The following is a 21,007-nucleotide window of genomic DNA, read 5'->3' as shown; positions in this document are numbered from 1 at the left end:
TTGAGATTTAAAAAAAGATTACCTGCTGAGTTTGTGTTAGCAACAGTCAACGTCTGATTTCTGAGGACCAGAGAAGAATTCTGTGAAATAACTACTTCTTCTGTGTTCATCTTGCAGCTTCTCACAGATCCTGTGATTAAAGACATGTTTGTCTCCGTTTCTTCTTCTTGGCCGCCAGACAAAAGTACATGACTTTGTCCACCTGATGATGTGATGACAAATTTAACATCAGTTTGGCAGGATATTGATCATCAAAGTGATTAAAATAAGCGAGCATGCGTTCTTTGAAAACTTGTAAAAACAAAATCTTGTTAACCTCAAATACAAGAAAATATTACTTTATTGATACTTTCATAATGACTGCAATTGGCAGCACACAACATTTGAATATTTGACTTTAAAAAGTTAGTGACTTATGTGCATGTACACAAAGTAGGTTGTTAATGACATAATAAAATAGGTTGTTCATGATCAAATTAGTTAATAACAAAATAGGCTAATAAAATACGTAGTCACAATGCTGCTCTATTCAACTGTCAGAAGTGAGCCATATAGTACAGGCAGGAAGTGGTACACATCCGCCCCTATGACATTTCCCAAGCCATCAGGCAACTAGCTGATAAAGCATGAGGCTTGGATAATATTACTGCAGAGCACCTGAAGCTAGCAAGCCCGGAGGGAGCTGTGTTGCTCTCCATCTGTTTTAAGAGGTTGGTAATTAGAGATGTCCGATAATATCGGACTGCCGACAACAAGCTATCCATACACTTTGGTAAAACGGAATCCATCCTGTTTGGGTCCCACATCAACCTTAAGAAAGTCAATGACTTCACTATAAAAGTGGGTGACATTGTCATCACCAGGAAAGATGAGGTCACCTACCTAGGTTCCATTCTAGAGGCTAATCTTTCCTGTGATAAAATGTCAACCAAGGTAATAAAAAGGTCAACCAACGAAAGAGATTCCTCTATAGAATCTCCTCTCTGGTCAACAAAAGCACCATGAGGATTCTAGCGGGAACTCTCGTTCAACCCTTTTTCGATTACGCATGCACCTCCTGGTACCCTAGCACCTCCAAAACCCTCAAATCTAGACTCCAAACATCCTAGAACAAGCTAGTCAGATTACTTCGAGACCTCCACCCCAGATCACTCCTACCCACTTCTCCAAAGTGGGCTGGCTCAGGGTGGAGGACAGAGTAAAACTTGCACTGAACCTAGTCTATAAAATCCGCTACACCTCCCTGATACCGAAGTACATGTCAAACTACTTCCTTAACGTAAATGACCACCATAACCACAACCCCAGGGGGCGCTCCACTAACCAGGTTAAATCCAGATTCCGATTTAACAAAGGTCTTAACTCATTCTCTTTCTATGTCACATCAATGTGGAATGCGCTCCCAACAGGTGTAAAAGAAAGGGCATCTCTATCCTCCTTCAAAACCTCACTAAAAGTACACCTCCAGGCAACTTCAACCCTAAACTAACACCCTCCCCGGATTGTTAATAATCAAATGTAAATAATCAAATGTAGATACTTTTTCTTATGTTTCTGATCTCTCTCTATGTCCACTACTTGCTGTACATATCCTACCAAGTCAGACCTACACTGTTTCAATGTACATTTCTCTGATGATACAATTGTTGATGACTGAAGTGATAACAACCAAACCTAAACCCCCCCCCCGGATTGTAAATAATGTAAATAATTCAATATATATACTCTCATGATTATCTTGTGTGATGACTGTATTATTATGATGATAGTATATATCTGATAGTATATATCTGTATCATGAATCAATTTAAGTTGACCCCGACTTAAACAAGTTGAAAAACTTATTCGGGTGTTACAATTTAGTGGTCAATTGTACAGAATATGTACTTCACTGTGCAATCTACTAATAAAAGTCTCAATCAATCAAAACGTACGCATACCCACGTATACATACATACGTGCGTGTACATACATACATACATACGTATACGCACGTATACGTACGTATATCATTAAAAAATAAGTTGTTAATGACATAATTGGTCAATCATAACAAAACAAGTTGTTAATAACATTTGTTAGTCTTATAATGAATATGTTAATAATATAAAATAGTTCAATGATATAATAAAAGATTTAAAGGCCTACTGAAACCCACTACTACCGACCACGCAGTCTGATAGTTTATATATCAATGATGAAATCTTAACATTGCAACACATGCCAATACGGCCGGGTTAACTTATAAAGTGCAATTTTAAATTTCCAGCTAAACTTCCGGTTGAAAACGTCTATGTATGATGACGTATGCACGTGACGTCAATCGTTGAAACGGAAGTATTCGAACACATTGTATCCAATACAAAAAGCTCGGTTTTCATCGCAAAATTCCACAGTATTCTGGACATCTGTGTTGGTGAATCTTTTGCAATTTGTTTAATGAACAATGAAGACTGCAAAGAAGAAAGCTTTAGGTGGGATCGGTGTATTAGTGGCTGGCTACAGCAACACAACCAGGAGGACTTTGACTTGGATAGCAGACGCGCTATCCGCCGACCGCATCTACGATCGGGTGAAGTCCTTCGTCGCTCCGTCGATCGCTGGAACGCAGGTGAGCACGGGTGTTGATGAGCAGATGAGGGCTGGCTGGCGTAGGTGGATAGCTAATGTTTTTAGCATAGCTCTGTGAGGTCCCGTTGCTAAGTTAGCTTCAATGGCGTCGTTAGCAACAGCATTGTTAAGCTTCGCCAGGCTGGAAAGCATTAACCGTATAGTTACATGTCCATGGTTTAATAGTATTGTTGATTTTCTGTCTATCCTTCCAGTCAGGGGTTTATTTCTTTTGTTTCAATCTGCAGTTAAGCCCAATGCTATCACGTTAGCTCCGTAGCTAAAGTGCTTCGCCGATGTATTGTCGTGGACATAAAAGTCACTGTAAATGTCCATTTCGCGTTCTCAACTCTCATTTTCAAGAGGATATAGTATCCGAGGTGGTTTAAAATACAAATCCGTGATCCACAATAGAAAAAGGAGAGAGTGTGGAATCCAATGAGCCAGCTTGTACCTAAGTTACGGTCAGAGCGAAAAAAGATGCGTCCTGCACTGCACTCTAGTCCTTCACTCTCACGTTCCTCATCCACGAATCTTTCATCCTCGCTCAAATTAATGGGGTAATCGTCGCTTTCTCGGTCCGAATCGCTCTCGCTGCTGGTGTAAACAATGGGGAAATGTGAGGAGCCTTTCAACCTGCGACGTCACGCTACTTCCGGTACAGGCAAGGCTTTTTTTAATCAGCGACCAAAAGTTGCGAACTCTATCGTCATTGTTCTCTACTAAATCCTTTCAGCAAAAATATGGCAATATCGCGAAATGATCAAGTATGACACACAGAATGGATCTGCTATCCCCGTTTAAATAAAAAAAATTCATTTCAGTAGGCCTTTAATCATATAATACAATAAGAAAAAATAAGTTTAATGGCTGCTCTAATGCTGACAACATTATTTCATAGTTTTAGACCTAAAAATTAGGTCAGATTCCTACCACAATAGACAGTAATTTTTTATTTTTATTTTTTTAATATTTTTGGGCTGCAGCACGTTTTGAAACACCCACTTTTAGCTCCAAAATGTCAATTTTATATTGCGTAGTTTGTGTTTTGGTAGCATCTTCATTCTGAACCATATTTTGACAAAAATGTAAAGGAATGAACACAAATGTCTGCCAGATCAGTGGTCCCCAACCACCGGGCTGCGGCCTGGTACCGGGCCGCACAAGAAATGTAAAAAAAATAAAATAAAAAAAAATAAAATAAATGTTTTAAAAAAAAAATTAAATCAACATAAAAAACACAATATACACATTATATATCAATATAGATCAATACAGTCTGCAGGGATACAGTCCGTAAGCACACATGATTGTATTTCTTTATGACAAAATAAAATATCAATCAATCAATCAATGTTTATTTATATAGCCCTAAATCACAAGTATCTCAAAGGGCTGTACAAGCCACAACGACATCCTCGGTACAGAGCCCAATAAATAAATAATATAAATAAAAATAAAATAAAAATACCATAAAGTTGGGTAAGTTATTAATAATATGATAAAAAAAATTTAAGTTATTGCTATAATAAGTTGTTATAAATACAAAAAAGCAAGTTTTTAATCTTTTAAGTCCAAAAAAATCCAAATAATTGAACCACTGTTTTTTTACACACAAACAAGTTTTAGCTTTCCCTAACTTATACAATATGGATGTATGCATCATAGCAACTATTAGTTTTCAGCTGTGTTTGGAGATATTCAAATTAATATATTATTATCCTTGGCTTTGATGGTCTCCATGTGATTGTACGTGAATACAATATTGCAGTTTTTGTCTGTTCATTGTTTTAAATATGACACGAAGCTGAGTGAACGTTTACAAATTATACATGATTAAGATTAATGATATCGTGGAAAAAGATGAATATGAACTAACCTGGTAGAAGATGTCTAAAGTCTGTAACATATTCTTCAGTCCACTTCCTGTTTGGGTTGCAGGCCATTTCCATCTCAAAAGGCGTCACCACAGGTCGATAAAAGTCAGCACAATCCAACAAGGAGTTTTCAGGACAAGCGATCAAAACAAAAATATCAATTTCCAAAAAGTTTGCGAGTTTTGCCACATTAATTTTTCCCATAGCGAAGACGTACGTCTTCTTGTTGGCCGCGTGTATAACGTCCTTCAACTGCTGGAGGATGGACAAGTAGTCCGACACACCAAGAGTGCCCACTAAGATGCCCACCACATTGGCATCCTTGGCACGCTCTATGGCATAATAACGTTTCATCAGAGCACGATTGATATTCGCTGACTCGACTCTTCCTGACGACGTGTTGGGGTCAAAGGAGGTGAAGGAACAGCGGTTCAAGGTCATCATCAAGTTTATTAAAGTTGATCCTTCTTGACCAACGTAAAAAATATTGCAGTCTTTCACGCTCAGTCCACTCTTCAAAATAAACTTTCTTCCGAAGTAACTCTCTTCATTCGTGTCTTCTTCACTTTCAGTCCTGTTGTAGTTGTAACAACACTCGCTTTCCACTGCGATTTGTGACAACACAACGTTTGGATAAATGACACACAACTTTGTCATCAAGTCATCTGAGGAAACACAACAACAACTTTCAGACAGTTTTACTAATAATAACCATCAAAATAACTACCATTTTCTAGCACCTTCATCACTAAATGAATTATATATTTATAATTATACAATATAGTCATTATATAAACTATACATTATAATTATACAATGTCGTTATCACTACATAAACTATTATTATCATGCAATATCTTAATTATATAAACAGTATATTATAAAATCTCTTTATCACAACACAAACTATATTATACAATCCTCATCACTGCATAAACTATGTACTTATTATTATACAATATCCATGGTTACATGAAGTATATATTTATTATACATTTTTATCACTGCATGAATTATATATTGATTATCATACAATCTCGTCATCACTACATTAACTATTAATTTATTAGTCTTCATCACTGCATAAACTATATATTACTATACAATCTCATCAATACATAAACTATTCTAACCTATATTTATTATCATAGAAGCTCTTTATCACTACATTAAATATAAATCAGTCAGTTTCCACTTTTACTATTGACTGTTCTGAGACAACGAGAATGTGTGATAATAAAAATATTTATGTCTCCACATTTGTGCATATTTATTAACCTCAATACAATACAATTTTCATACATAAAACTAATTTTCTTCCGATGACTAGCAAACTAAAAATATAAAAAATTGTTTGATGTGTTAGAATCAAGGTTAATATTACCATGCTTTTATTTTGAAGCAGAACAGGAAGTGAGTGTGTGCATTTTTCAATGTTCTGTAACTAGTCAGTAGTTATGTTGCTGCTTAGTCATAATGATGAATTATGTTAACAAACAGATAATTTTTCTTAGAAATTACCTCTTTGACGCTCACAATTTATGTCAACACAGGAGGTCAGCTATGTATGTTGAATTTGACTTAAGTGGCACTTTTTAGGAATAAAAATAATAAGATGTAGAATAACTTTATTTGGTCCACATTTTTTAAGTATGTTCAGTGGACAGCAATATAATATAATATATATATATATATATTTATTTATTTCAGTGGGATGTGTGTAAACATGTGTGTGATCTCACCCATAGCGTGTGTGTATCTGACATCATAGAATAGGAGGATGTTGGCTTGTGTGTCAGGATACAGTTCAGTGAAGGCTGAAGTACACCTGTCCAGGTCGAGGTGTCCTCTGTCAAAGATGTACATGACAGGTAGTCTTTTAGTGGGGCTCAGGCAGGCGTGACCATAATGAACCAAGCAGTCTGCCCCTACGTGCTCTGCTGCCACCTCGTCCACACAGCAACTGAATAAACACAAACACATTGTACACACTATTTAGACTTTTACCACACAAAACATCAACAATTGTGCCATTAATGTTTTCTGTTATTTAAAATCATATCTTAAAGCAACTAGATGTAGTAAGTAGACCTTAAAGGCCTACTGAAATGAAAATGTTTTATTTAAACGGGAATAGCAGATCCATTCTATGTGTCATACTTGATCATTTCGCGATATTGCCATATTTTGGCTGAAAGGATTTAGTATAGAACAACGACGATAAAGTTCGCAACTTTTGGTCGCTGATAAAAAAAGCCTTGCCTATACCGGAAGTAGCGTGACGTCACAGGAGGAAGGATTCCTCACAATTCCCCATTGTTTACAATGGAGCGAGAGAGATTCGGACCGAGAAAGCGACGATTACCCCATTAATTTGAGCGAGGATGAAAGATTCGTGGATGAGGAACGTTAGAGTGAAGGACTAGCGTGCAGTGCAGGACGTATCTTTTTTCGCTCTGACCGTAACTTAGGTACAAGGGCTCATTGGATTCCACACTTTCTCCTTTTTCTATTGTGGATCACGGATTTGTATTTTAAACCACCTCGGATACTATATCCTCTTGAAAATGAGAGTCGAGAACGCGAAATGGACATTCACAGTGACTTTTATCTCCACGACAATACATCGGTGAAGCTCTTGAGCTACAGAGCTAACGTGATAGCATCAGGCTCAAATGCAGATAGAAACAAAATTTAAAAAAACCCTGACTGGAAGGATAGACAGAAGATCAACAATACTATTAAACCATGAACATGTAAATACACGGTTAATAATTTCCAGCTTGGCGAAGCTTAACAATTGAAGCTAACTTAGCTACGGAGCGGCGGCGGGCATTGTAGCTTTCGACGACACCCCAGCCGCCATCAGAGTCGGCAAGAAACATATTTCCCCAAAGTTACGTACGTGACATGCACATAGCGACACGCACGTACGGGCAAGCGATCAAATGTTTGGAAGACAAAGCTGTACTCACGGTAGCGCGTCTGCTATCCAACTCAAACACAACGCAACCTCCTGGTGTTGGTGTTGCTACAGCCAGCCGCTAATACACCGATCGCACCTACAACTTTCTTCTTTGCAGTCTCCATTGTCCATTAAACATATTGCAAAAGATTCACCAACACAGATGTCCAGAATACTGTGGAATTTTTCGATGAAAACAGAGCAGTTTGTATGGTGACACATTGGGTCCGAATACTTCCGTTGCCGTCGTGACTCATACATAGACATTTTCAAGCGGAAGTTTCCCGGGAAATTTAAAATTGCACTTTATAAGTTAACCCGGCCGTATTGGCATGTGTTGCAATGTTAAGATTTCATTATTGATGTATAAACTATCAGACTGCGTGGTCGGTAGTAATGGGTTTCAGTAGGCCTTTAATATTACAGAAAAAATCACACTGCAGGAAATGGTGTAACAGTTAGAGTAGCGCTGCTAATCTGCAAAATACTGAAGCAGAATGAGTCGATAACGACAGCCAAGGATGTTAAAATACTTAAACATTTATCCATGAAAATAAGAAGATGCTGATGGAGAAGTAGCTCGAAGGAGGTACCATAGAATAGAGATCGACCGATATGTTTTTTTCAGGTCTGATACAGATTATTAGTAGTCGAAGAGGCCGATATTTGTAGACGATATTCATTTGCAGAAAAAGTTACTTCAACATGAAAAAATAGTATGCATTAAACAGCAACATTAAGCTGTTTTTCTAAACATTGTTTTTTATGAAATGTCTATGGAAGTAGAATTGTCTCACGTCAACTTATATATATCAATATGATATTATTACATATGCATATATTAATAAATATACAAACACAAATGTGATATACAAATTAGAGATGTGCAATAATGGCTTTTTTGTCGATATCCGATATTCCGATATTGTCCAACTCATAATTACAGATACCGATATCAACCGATACCGATATATACAGTCGTGGAATTAACACATTATTATGCCTAATTTTGTTGTGATGCCCCGCTGGATGCATTTAACAATGTAACAAGGTTTTCCAAAATAAATCAACTCAAGTTATGTAAAAAAATGCCAACATGGCACTGCCATATTTATTATTGAAGTCACAAAGTGCATTATTTTTTTTAACATGCCTCAAAAAAATGCTCTCCCTGAGAGACCATGAGGAGGTTGAGGTGGGTGGGGTTGGGGGTGGCGGGGTGGGGTTTGGTGGTAGCGAGGGCGTATATTGTAGCGTCCTGGAAGAGTTAGTGCTGCAAGGGGTGTTGGGTATTTGTTCTGTTGTGTTTATGTTGTGTTACGGTGCGGATGTTCCCCCGAAATGTGTTTGTCATTCTTGTTTGGTTTGGGTTCACAGTGTGGCGCATATATGTAACAGTGTTAAAGTTATTTATACGGTCACCCTCAGTGTGACCTGTATGGCTGTTGACCAAGTATGCCTTGCATTCACTTGTGTGTGTGAAAAGCCGTAGATATTATGTGACTGGGCCGGCACGTAAAGGCAATGCCTTTAAGGTTTATTGGCGTTATGTACTGCTCTCTACGTCCGTGTACACAGCAGCGTTTTAAAAAGTCATTAATTTTACTTTTTGAAACCGATACCGATAATTTCCCATATTACATTTTGAAGCACTTATCGGCCGATAATATCGGCAGTCCAATATTATCGGACATCTCTAATACAAATAAATAAATAAATAATTTGTATAAATAAACTCGTATTTGTAAATATATTTTTGATATTTGAAAATATATACAAATAACATTTATAAATATATACATGTGACATACAAATAAATCAATAATTTGTATAAATAAATGTGTATTTGTAAATATATTTTTGAGATTTGAATATAAATATGCTTGATTTTGTATTTGTATTGAATTTGCATATGTGGATCGCTTTTTTGTCGATGAGACATTTCTAACACAAACCAGATGCACAAATAAATGTGACCTACACACTCCCCTGAACAACCAGCAGAGGGCACTGCAGCCAGAGCCACACATTGCACTGATAAGAGATCAGTATCTACATCGGGACAAGGTCATTAAACGGCATTGATACAATAAAATAAGCAGCTAGCACGGTCTTTCAGATGAACTGGATATATTAGCATTAGGTAATACAACGCTAACGTTAGCTAGCTCAGGCCCGTTGTGCGTTCTCTCTGTAAAGACGTAGATTGTTTTTGTGCAGAGAACTCCAGGCATTTTGCATATAATGCTCTGTGAGCCAGACCGCTCTGGCTGCAGTACCCTCTGCTGGTTGTTCAGGGGAGTGTGTAGGTCACATTTGTTTGTGCATCTGGTTTGTGGGAGGAATGTCTCATCGACACAATAGCAAAAAAGCGATCCACATATGCAAATTCAATACAAATACAAAATCCAGCATATTTATATAAAAATCTCAAAAATATATTAACAAATACACGGTTATTTATACAAATTCTTGATTTATTTCAATGTCACATTTTTATATTTATAAATTTGTATATATTTTAAAATCTCAAAAATATATTTACAAATACACGTTTATTAAATTATTTATTTATTTGTATATCACATTTGTATTTGTATTAATATTAGCATATGTATTAATATCATATTGATATTTATAAGTTGATGTGAGACAATTCTACTTCCATAAATGTCAGACCAATAGCAACATAATTTTTTCTGCGGCACTAATGTTGTGGTTAATTTGGCAGTAAACAATATCAGGGGATTTCACAAACACCTTTATTACATCTGTCTAATTCTGCAGGTCAGAGGAGCATCTCAAATGCAATTTGCAAGATAATTTTACTTCCATAGCCATCATTTTAAAATATCTGAAAATCCTGGGAAAATTGTTAAAAAAATCAGAGATTTCTCTACATCACAATAACTCGCCATCTATGGAAGTAGAATTGTCAACTTATATATATATCGATTTTAAAGGCCTACTGAAACCCACTACTACCAACCACGCAGTCTGATAGTTTATATATCAATGATGAAATCTTAACATTATAACACATGCCAATACGGCCGGGTTAACTTATAAAGTGACATTTTAAATTTGCCGCTAAACTTCCGGTTCGAAACGCCTCTGAGGATGACGTATGCGCGTGACGTAGCCCGGGGAACACGGGTATGCCTTCCCCATTGAATACAATACAAAAAAGCTCTGTTTTCATTTCATAATTCCACAGTATTCTGGACATCTGTGTTCGTGAATCCGTTGCAATTATGTTCATTGCATTATGGAGAAAGAAGCTGAGCAAGCAAAGAAGAAAGTTGTCGGTGCGAAACGGACGTATTTTTCGAACGAAGTCAGCAACAACAGTACACAGCCGGCGCTTCTTTGTTTACATTCCCGAAAGATGCAGTCAAGATGGAAGAACTCGGATAACAGAGACTCTAACCAGGAGGACTTTTGACTTCGATACACAGACGCCTGTAGAGAACTGGGACAACACAGACTCTTACCAGGATTACTTTGATTTGGATGACAAAGACGTGCTACCGTGAGTATGCAGCTTTGGCTTCTAAACATTTGATAGCTTGACCGTATGTGCGCGTCACGTACGTAACTTTTTAAAAATATATAAGCTTTATGAACATTGGGTTAGGTGAACTGTCTTTTGGGCTGAGTGATTGTGTGTGTTGATCAGGTGTTTGAATTGTATTGGCGTGTTCTATGGAGCTAGGAGCTAGCATAACAAACACGTAGGTGTTTTTATGCAGGATTAATTTGTGGCATATTAAATATAAGCCTGGTTGTGTTGTGGCTAATAGAGTATATATATGTCTTGTGTTTATTTACTGTTGTAGTCATTCCCAGCTGAATATCAGGTACCGTGAGTATGCAGCCTTGGCTGCTAAACATTTGATAGCTTGACCGTATGTGCGCGTCACGTACGTAACTTTTTAAAAATATATAAGCTTTATGAACCTTGGGTTAGGTGAACGGTCTTTTGGGCTGAGTGATTGTGTGTGTTGATCAGGTGTTTGAATTGTATTGGCGCGTTCTATGGAGCTAGGAGCTAGCAGAGGAGCTAGGAGCTAGCATAACAAACACGTAGGTGTTTTAATGCAGGATTCATTTATGGCATATTAAATATAAGCCTGGTTGTGTTGTGGCTAAGAGAGTATATATATGTCTTGTGTTTATTTACTGTTGTAGTCATTCCCAGCTGAATATCAGGTCACCCCCGGCTCTCACAGCATCTTCCCTATCTGAATAGCTTCAACTCCCCACTAGTCCTTCACTTGCACTTTACTCATCCACAAATCTTTCATCCTCGCTCAAATTAATGGGGAAATTGTCGCTTTCTCGGTCCGAATCTCTCTCACTTCATGCGGCCATCATTGTAAACAATAGGGAACTTTGCGTATATGTTCAATTGACTACGTCACGCTACTTCCGGTAGGGGCAAGCCTTTTTTTATCAGATACCAAAAGTTGCGATCTTTATCGTCGTTGTTCTATACTAAATCCTTTCAGCAAAAATATGGCAATATCGCGAAATGATCAAGTATGACACATAGAATAGATCTGCTATCCCCGTTTAAATAAAAAAAATTCATTTCAGTAGGCCTTTAATACATATGCATATATTAATAAATATACAAATACAAATGTGATATACAAATAAAACATTTCTATAAATAAACGCGTATTTGTAAATATATTTTTTAGATTTGAAAATATGTACAAAAAAAATTTATAAATATAAAGATGTGACATAAAAATACATCAAGAATTTGTATAAATAAACGTGTATTTGTAAATATATTTTTGAGATTTTAATATAAATATGTTTGATTTTGTATTTGATTTGAATTTGCATATGTTGATCACTTTTTTGCTTTTGTGTCTGTGAGACAATCCTCCCACAAACCAGATGCACAAATAAATGTGACCTACACACTACCCTGAACAACCAGCAGAGGGCACTGCAGCCAGAGCGTTCTAAGTCAAGGACATGGTCAGACAATAGCGAGCCAATCAGAGGCACACTAGGGAGGGTCATATTACATCATGACTTTTGGTATGATTTGACACATTGCACTGATAAGAGATCAGTATCTACATCGGGACAAGGTCAATAAACGGCATTGATACAATAAAATAAGCAGCTAGTACGGTCTTTCAGATTAATTGGATAAATTATCATTAGCTAATACAACGCTAACGTTAGCTAGCTCAGGCCCGTTGTGCGTTCTCTCTGTAAAGACGTGGATTGTTTTTGTGCAGAGAACTCCGGTCATTTTGCATATAATGCATATAATGTTCTGTGACCCAGAGCGCTCTGGCTCCAGTACCCTGTGCTGGTTGTTCAGGGGAGTGTGTAGGTCACATTTATTTGTGCATCTGGTTTGTGGGAGGATTGTCTCATAGACACAAAAGCAAAAAAGCGATCCATCCATCCATTTTCTACCGCTTATCCCTTTCGGGGTCGCGGGGGGTGCTGGAGCCTATCTCAGCTACATATGCAAATTCAATACACATACAAATACAAAATCAAACATTTTTATTCAAATCTCAAAAATATATTTACAATTGCACGTTTATTTATACAAATTCTTGATTTATTTGCATGTCACATTTTTATATTTATAAAATGTATTTGTATATATTTTATAATCTCAAAAATATACTTATTGTGGCAGTCCACTCCCTGTATAATCAGTGTCAGAGCTTGGTCCGCATTGCCGGCAGTAAGTCGGACACGTTTCCAGTGAGGGTTGGACTCCGCCAAGGCTGCCTTTTGTCACCGATTCTGTTCATAAGCTTTTTGGACAGAATTTCTAGGCGCAGTCAGGGCGTTGAGGGTATCTGGTTTGGTGGCTGCAGGATTAGGTCTCTGCTATTTGCAGATGATGTGGTCCTGATGGCTTCATCTGGCCAAGATATTCAGCTCTCACTGGATCGGTTCGCAGTCGAGTGTGAAGCGACTGGGATGGGAATCAGCACCTCCAAGTCCGAGTCCATGGTTCTCGCCCGGAAAAAAGTTGGAGTGCCATCTCCGGGTTGGGGAGGAGATCTTGCCCCAACTGGAGGAGTTCAAGTACCTCGGAATCTTGTTCACGGGTGAGGGAAGAGTGGATCGTGAGATCGACAGGCGGATCGGTGCGGCGTCTTCAGTAATGCGGACGCTGTATCGATCCGTTGTGGTGAAGAAGGAGCTGAGCCGGAAGGCAAAGCTCTCGATTTACCGGTCGATCTACGTTCCCATCCTCACCTATGGTCATGAGCATTGGGTCATGACCGAAAGGACAAGATCACGGGTACAAGCGGCCGAAATGAGTTTCCTCCGCCGGGTGGCGGGGCTTTCCCTTAGAGATAGGGTGAGAAGCTCTGTCATCCGGGAGGAGCTCAAAGTAAAGCCGCTGCTCCTCCACATCGAGAGGAGCCAGATGAGGTGGTTCGGGCATCTGGTCAGGATGCCACCCGAACGCCTCCCTAGGGAGGTGTTTCGGGCACGTCCGACCGGTAGGAAGCCACGGGGAAGACCCAGGACACGCTGGGAAGGCTATCTCTCCCGGCTGGCCTGGGAACGCCTCGGGATCCCCCGGGAGGAGCTGGACGAAGTGGCTGGGGAGAGGGAAGTCTGGGCTTCCCTGCTTAGGCTGCTGCCCCCGCGACCCGACCTCGGATAAGCGGAAGAAGATGGATGGATGGATGGCATTTATTTATACAAATTAATTATTTGTATATCACATTTGTATATTAATTAATATATGCATACGTAATATCATATTGATATATATAATTTGATATGAGACAATTCTACTTCCATAGCCATCTACTTAGTTAAGAGTTAATGGATTTAATACAGTGTAAGATTTCCTCGTGAGGAACCCTGAAATATTGCAAACATTTAAATAAAACAAATTCACGCAGCTTATATACGAGACATTTTTCAAACTGGCTGACATTTTTGATGCCACTGAGTGTCTGAGAATGCTGCCTCTTCGTCTTTACTTATATACTGTATTTTCCAGACTATAAGCCGCTACTTTTTTCCCCAACAATTTGAACCATGCAGCTTATAAACGGTGTGGCTAATTTATGGATTTTTCTTTGCTAATGGCCATAATATTTTGTATTCAACAAATAGTTGTAATAGAACACCGACAGGGACACTGAAAAGGTGTGTTATTGTTTGTGATACGGCGCCATCTTTCGGTTGAGTTCGCTCACCTGGAAAATACAGTAATAAGTCTCTTACTTGTCAATGTATTTACACAATGTTGGGATTTTTGGCAGGTATATTTTGTATGTCACGTTATTTTCATTGAATCAAGTAACATGACACTGTCTCGCACCTTTGATGAGCCCACGCTGCGAGTGCTGCATACGGAGGCTTGATCGTTGCAGTAGCAAAAAAAGAAAACGGAACCGGTAAGATGCTGGGAAAGAAGGACAAAAACTGAATTTTCTGGCAAAATATATACCATGTACAAATGACCAACACTGCACAAGAAAGAGAAAGCGCCGCAGTGAAAAAAAGGCAACTTTTCACAAGCAGGGCAAACAGGCTGGCGCTTGAGCAGTGTTTCGAACTATTTACTTGACAAATTATTTTTTTAAATACTGGTACTATGTGTGTATATATTATTTCTGTTGATGTAATTCTGTTGTAGTTATAAACAAAAATTGTGGCCATCCCACCTTGTCCAAATCTCCACAAACTTGTCCTAATTGTTTGTGCTGCAAAAAATGTAATTTGTGCTTTTACGGTTATGAAGTTTTATGGTATTAATGTGTAATTAACATATTAATCATAACTACACCCCAACTATGTCAAAATCTCCCCCAAAATGTCCCAAACGTTTGTGCTGCAAACATTTTCGTTTGTGCTTTTACGTTTAAGGTATCAATGAGGTGGTGACTTGTCCAGGGTGCAGCTGGGATAGGCTCCTCAGCCTTCCCGGTAAGGTCTATTCGGGTGTACTGGAGAGGAGGCTACGCCGGATAGTCGAACCTTGGATTCAGGAGGAACAGTGTGGTTTTCGTTCTGGTCGTGGAACTGTGGACCAGCTCTATACTCTCGGCAGGGTCCTTGAGGGTGCATGGGAGTTTGCCCAACCAGTCTACATGTGCTTTGTGGACTTGGAGAAGGCATTCGACCGTGTCCCTCGGGAGGTCCTGTGGGGAGTGCTCAGAGAGTATGGGGTATCGGACTGTCTGATTGTGGCTGTCCGCTCCCTGTACGATCAGTGTCAGAACTTGGTCCGCATTTCCGGCAGTAAGTCGGACACGTTTCCAGTGAGGGTTGGACTCCGCCAAGGCTGCCCTTTGTCACCGATTCTGTTCATAACTTTTATGGACAGAATTTCTAGGCGCAGTCAAGGCGTTGAGGGGATCTGGTTTGGTGGCTGCAGGATTAGGTCTCTGCTTTTTGCAGATGATGTGGTCCTGATGGCTTCATCTGGCCAGGATCTTCAGCTCTCACTGGATCGGTTCGCAGCCGAGTGTGAAGCGACTGGGATGAGAATCAGCACCTCCAAGTCCGAGTCCATGGTTCTTGCCCGGAAAAGGGTGGAGTGCCATCTCCGGGTTGGGGAGGAGACCCTGCCCCAAGTGGAGGAGTTCAAGTACCTAGGAGTCTTGTTCACGAGTGAGGGAAAATTGGATCGTGAGATCGACAGGCGAATCAGTGCGGCGTCTTCAGTAATGCGGACGCTGTATAGGTCCGTTGTGGTGAAGAAGGAGCTGAGCCGGAAGGCAAAGCTCTCAATTTACCGGTCAATCTACATTCCCATCCTCACCTATGGTCATGAGCTTTGGGTCATGACCGAAAGGACAAGATCACGGGTACAGGCGGCCGAAATGAGTTTCCTCCGCCGGGTGGCGGGGCTCTCCCTTAGAGATAGGGTGAGAAGCTCTGCCATCCGGGGGGAGCTCAAAGTAAAGCCGCTGCTCCTCCACATCGAGAGGAGCCAGATGAGGTGGTTCGGGCATCTGGCCAGGATGCCACCCGAACGCCTCCCTCGGGAGGTGTTTAGGGCACGTCCAACCGGTAGGAGGCCACGGGGAAGACCCAGGACACGTTGGGAAGACTACGTCTCCCGGCTGGCCTGGGAACGCCTCGGGATCCCCCGGGAGGAGCTGGACGAAGTGGCTGGGGAGAGGAAAATCTGGGCTTCCCTGCTTAGGCTGCTGCCCCCGCGATCTGACCTCGGATAAGCGGAAGAAGATGGATGGATGGATGGATAGGTAGCTGAGGTATATAATGTACAGTATATTTTGTCAACAACTGTATGTGTGTAACGTATTTCTTGTGCCGAGCAATCATAAAACGGCTGCGAAGACGCATTGGCTGAGGCTCGCAGTAATCCCGCCTCATGGTGGTAGAGGGCACTAGTGATCCCAGGGATCATTTTTGCGACTACTCGGCTGCAGAATAAGTGACAACAAGCAGCAACAGTTAGCGATCGTTTATTTTTTCCTCTCGCCTAGACTTTTACCATGGAGAATTACATATCTAAAATAAAACAGTTTTCTAAACTGGACTTTCAATCGAAGCAGGAGGTAATAATTAAAGGAAGATCTCCATCGAGACAGAGAGACTTTTAAAACTGAAAAAAGATAAGGAAGACTTTTATAAACAAGTTTTCGATGCTTTTTTTCAGAAGGAGCGGCGCATGGACTTCATTTATAAGTAAAGGTAAGACCATAAAAACTTTTTTTATTTTTATTAAATGTACTTTTTTGTGTGCTACAGTTTGTATGTGTAAAGTTAAAGTTAAGTTAAAGTACCAATGATTGTCACACACACTAGGTGTAATGAAATGTGTCCTCTGCATTTGACCCATCCCCTTGTTCACCCCCTGGGAGGTGAGGGGAGCAGTGGGCAGCAGCGGCGCCGCGCCCGGGAATCATTTTTGGTGATTTAAACCCCAATTCCAACCCTTGATGAGTGCCAAGCAGGGAAGAATGCTGGTATGAGCTTTTAAACATAACCCGTTAACTGCTGCCAATCAAATGGTGAATAAGATACTCTTTAAGGTTCATATGTTTGTAAATCTGACTGTGACGAAGTCAGTGCCTCACCAGCCATGAACCTCACCGCACGTCACTGAGATACAGTGAGATTAAGTCTAAATTCATTGTGTTCTCCGTGGTGTATTTTAAACTGCACCAATTTTTTCCTCAGAATTTTCAACTTGAAGTGTTTGTCAAGAGGATTATTTGTGATATGTACCGGTACATTTTCAAAACATGCTTGTTCTATTTTGGGTCGAAGTAAAACAAAGAAAACAATCTGAAGTTGTCATAGTTGTATTTTTAAGTTATTATGCCATGATTTTACCTGTTCGACTCACGTGGGAATAGCTTTTCCTCCATGCAGCCCCAAAACGACTTTGACACCCCTGGTCTACACTTCTAGTGAATTGAAACGACAGGCAAAACATTTTGCATCTTTTTCTGGTGTTATTGTAGACTGTGCTCGTGTTAAGACACTCTACTTTTGTCCCTCAAAGTCCCTGATGAAAAGAGAGCTGCAGCAAGTATGTCGTCACACTTGCTTCGCACTGCAGCTCCGGTTGGACTTTCTCTCCTTGAAAGCCACCACTGTGTTCGAGCATATCAGGGATATATTAAAGTTACGTACACGTTGCAAACATGCTGACTACGTTCCAGACAATCGCGTGTCTTGTTTACTTTATCACATCACCTGGTTTCAGCAACGCTGTTTTCGGGGGTCAAAGTCTTTTTTCGGCAGCCAAATTTTCAGTGCATCATTTGGTAATAGTAGAGGTGGGAATCTGTGGGCACCTCACAATTCGATTACGATTCACGCTACAATTCCATTAAAAATTTATTATTTTTACATCTTTAATTAATGTATATTGATGCAGTTTTACATTTGTCCATTCCACTAAATATGCATTAATCACTTGCAACGTTTAAAAACAGCGCATTTGTAAAAAGAAGCAGTAAAATTATTCCCATCACATTTATTAAATTAATGGAAATGTGTGCAAAACTGGAACTTAGGTTGCTCGCTGCAGTCAGCCAAATTTTAGAACTGTCTGCATTACTTTAGTTACAATACATAAATAGATTATAGTTTAATACACGTGTACTGATCGATTTTATAATCGTCCATGTCAGAATTGCAATGCATCTAAAAATCGATTATTTCCCCCACCTCTAGTCAATAGTGCGTAAATAATAGGCTATATATTTCAGACTCATATCGTCACGACCTGCTAGTGGTAATGTTTTATGCTTGTGTGGTTTTGATTTGATGTTCATTTTTCCCATGATGATAAGAGTGGATTGGCGGAGAGTGTTTTGTGTTCAGGTAAGCACGGAGACAATAGTGTTTGCACAGTATACAAAACTTATTGGAATCGGGCCGGTTGTAATCATAAGACTGGCAATAAAAGTAAATAAAAGCATCAGCCTTTGTGTGACTTTCTATGGAGGCTACAATAAATGATATTACTTTAATTTGGTTTTATCAAAATAACCCTTATTTTCAAGCTGTGGCGGATAATATGTTGCCGTGGCGGCTAATAAGTTGCCGTGGCGGTGCGCCACGTTTTGTTACATTAAAGGGGGACTGCACTTTTTTTTTGCAGTTTTGCCTATTGTTCACAATCATTATGAAACACAAGAACACATGTCTCTTTTTAGGATTTTAAAGATGCTAAAAAACGCTTGAAAGATGCGGCGAATGGGAGTCACTGTTTAAAACCCCCCAATGTTTTATATACGCACTGCAAATCTATATATAATGTAGTACCAGACACGTTCATAACAATAAGTAATATGTACAATATTTACTGTAATATGGTCATTTTGAGTGGTGCCAGAACTAATTCCTCTGCGCATTTATTTCCATTTCCATAGCAGTGCACTTCTGACTTGCGGCAAAAAATATGTTCCTACTTCCGGGAAACAAACATTTATTCTAATCACGGCAGACTTGGTATACTAGATGACGAAAACATGCATGTTTTTTAGTCAGTAAAGATTGGTGTCGTATCGCATTGTGTTGTCCATTACAAAGTCAAACACGATTCAGGTAGAATCATCATACTGCTGTGATTATATGCATCAAGTGTTCATTCAAGGCTAAGGCAAAATATCGAGATATATATCATGTATTGTGACTTGGTCTAAAAATATCGAGATATTAATAAAAGGCCATATCGCCCAGCCCTAACTACAACTATCCATCCACCGCTTCTCCCTACCGAGGTAGCGGGGGGCTGCAGCCTAACTGGATAAAAATGGCGGACATGTGAAAAGCTCTTCAGGTACGAGTCGGCAACCTGAGGGTGTATCTTCAGCACAATCATTGGTACTTTAACTTTAACGACCCTAGTGACTCCCTGGAGCTTTTTCAAAAATGTATGAAAATGGAAAAAATGGGGGGAAATATATTTAGTTTTAATATGGTTTCTGTAGACAAACATGACACAAACCTTCCTAATTGTTAGAAAGCCCACTTTTTAATATGTTTGTGTTCATGCTTCACTAATTAAGTGTACTTGGCGAGCGCCGTTTTAATTTAGGCAGTCCATGAACGCACCAAAGTTGTGTGGCCTGTGACGCAGTAGTTTGTTTACATCAGGGGTGCCATTAGATCGATCACAAGCTACCGGTTGATTGGTGAGGGTGTGTCAGTCAATTGCGAGGCATTAAAAAAAAAAAAGAAGTAGACCTAAAAATTACTGATCATCAATTTTCACTACGAAGTCACTTTTGTTACTTGGTTGACATTCATGACACTCGAGGATCTCGTGCTATGACACTAGCTGCTGTGCGAGCTTAGTACGAAGAAAAAAAACGACCGTCAGGAACACGAAAAGCACTTTTTTTCCCCCAACAGACTCTCGCTCTCCGTACCAGCTGTCAAAAGTGTAAAGACCGACACAGTTCCTGTTTTCACAATAAAAGTGCTGCTCCGTCCTGCCTGCACTAACAAAATAAAAGTCTGAAACTATCGCATACAATCTCACTGCTGAGGAGTTAACTCTAATGTGTCTTATAAACGGTATAAAAATGAGTATGGAAGCTGGACAAATAAAAAGGTAAAAACAACCACTTTAATGTGGTGTTGGAAAGAGGAGGACTTTTTCCCCTCCACAATGTAAATTCAAAGTTGTGGAGCTTATCAGCACTACTGTGAATCCTGTCTGATTACAAGCACTGCAAGTCATCAGAATAAGGTAATACACCAACATATGTATTGTGTGTATTGTGTGTGTGTGTGTATATATATACAGTTGTGGTAAAAAGTTTACATACACTTGTAAAGAACAATGTCATGGCTGTCTTAACTTTCCAATCATTTCTACAACTCTTATTTTTTTGTTATAGAGTGATTGGAGCACATACTTGGTTATAAAAAACATTCATGAAGTTTGGTTATTTTATGAATTTATTATGGGTCTACTGAAAATGTGACCAAATCTGCTGGGTCAAAAGTATACATACAGCAACGTTAATATTTGGTTACATTCTAAAACGTTAATTCTAGCCTAATTTTGCCATTCCTTTGTCACTTTTGACGTGTGTTT

At 39.4% G+C, this 21,007-nt stretch overlaps 1 protein-coding gene across 1 annotated transcript in view; it reads right to left on the bottom strand.

Annotated features, from left to right (window-relative positions):
* The window catches only part of dph2 (diphthamide biosynthesis 2), a 30,800-nt gene that overhangs the window by 4,817 nt on the left and 4,976 nt on the right, over positions 1–21,007 (bottom strand). The window contains exons 4-6 of the mRNA XM_062021501.1: positions 6,230–6,450; positions 4,490–5,152; positions 23–202 (exon numbers count right to left, since the gene is read on the bottom strand). Coding sequence (XP_061877485.1) covers positions 23–202; positions 4,490–5,152; positions 6,230–6,450 — 1,064 coding nt within the window. The remainder of the gene's footprint in view (positions 1–22; positions 203–4,489; positions 5,153–6,229; positions 6,451–21,007) is intronic.

The sequence above is a fragment of the Entelurus aequoreus genome, linkage group LG15 (genome assembly GCF_033978785.1).
Source record: "Entelurus aequoreus isolate RoL-2023_Sb linkage group LG15, RoL_Eaeq_v1.1, whole genome shotgun sequence".
Taxonomy (NCBI): domain Eukaryota; kingdom Metazoa; phylum Chordata; class Actinopteri; order Syngnathiformes; family Syngnathidae; genus Entelurus; species Entelurus aequoreus.
The sequence above is the reverse complement of the archived record's forward strand: the minus strand, read 5'-3'. Positions and strand labels throughout refer to the sequence as shown.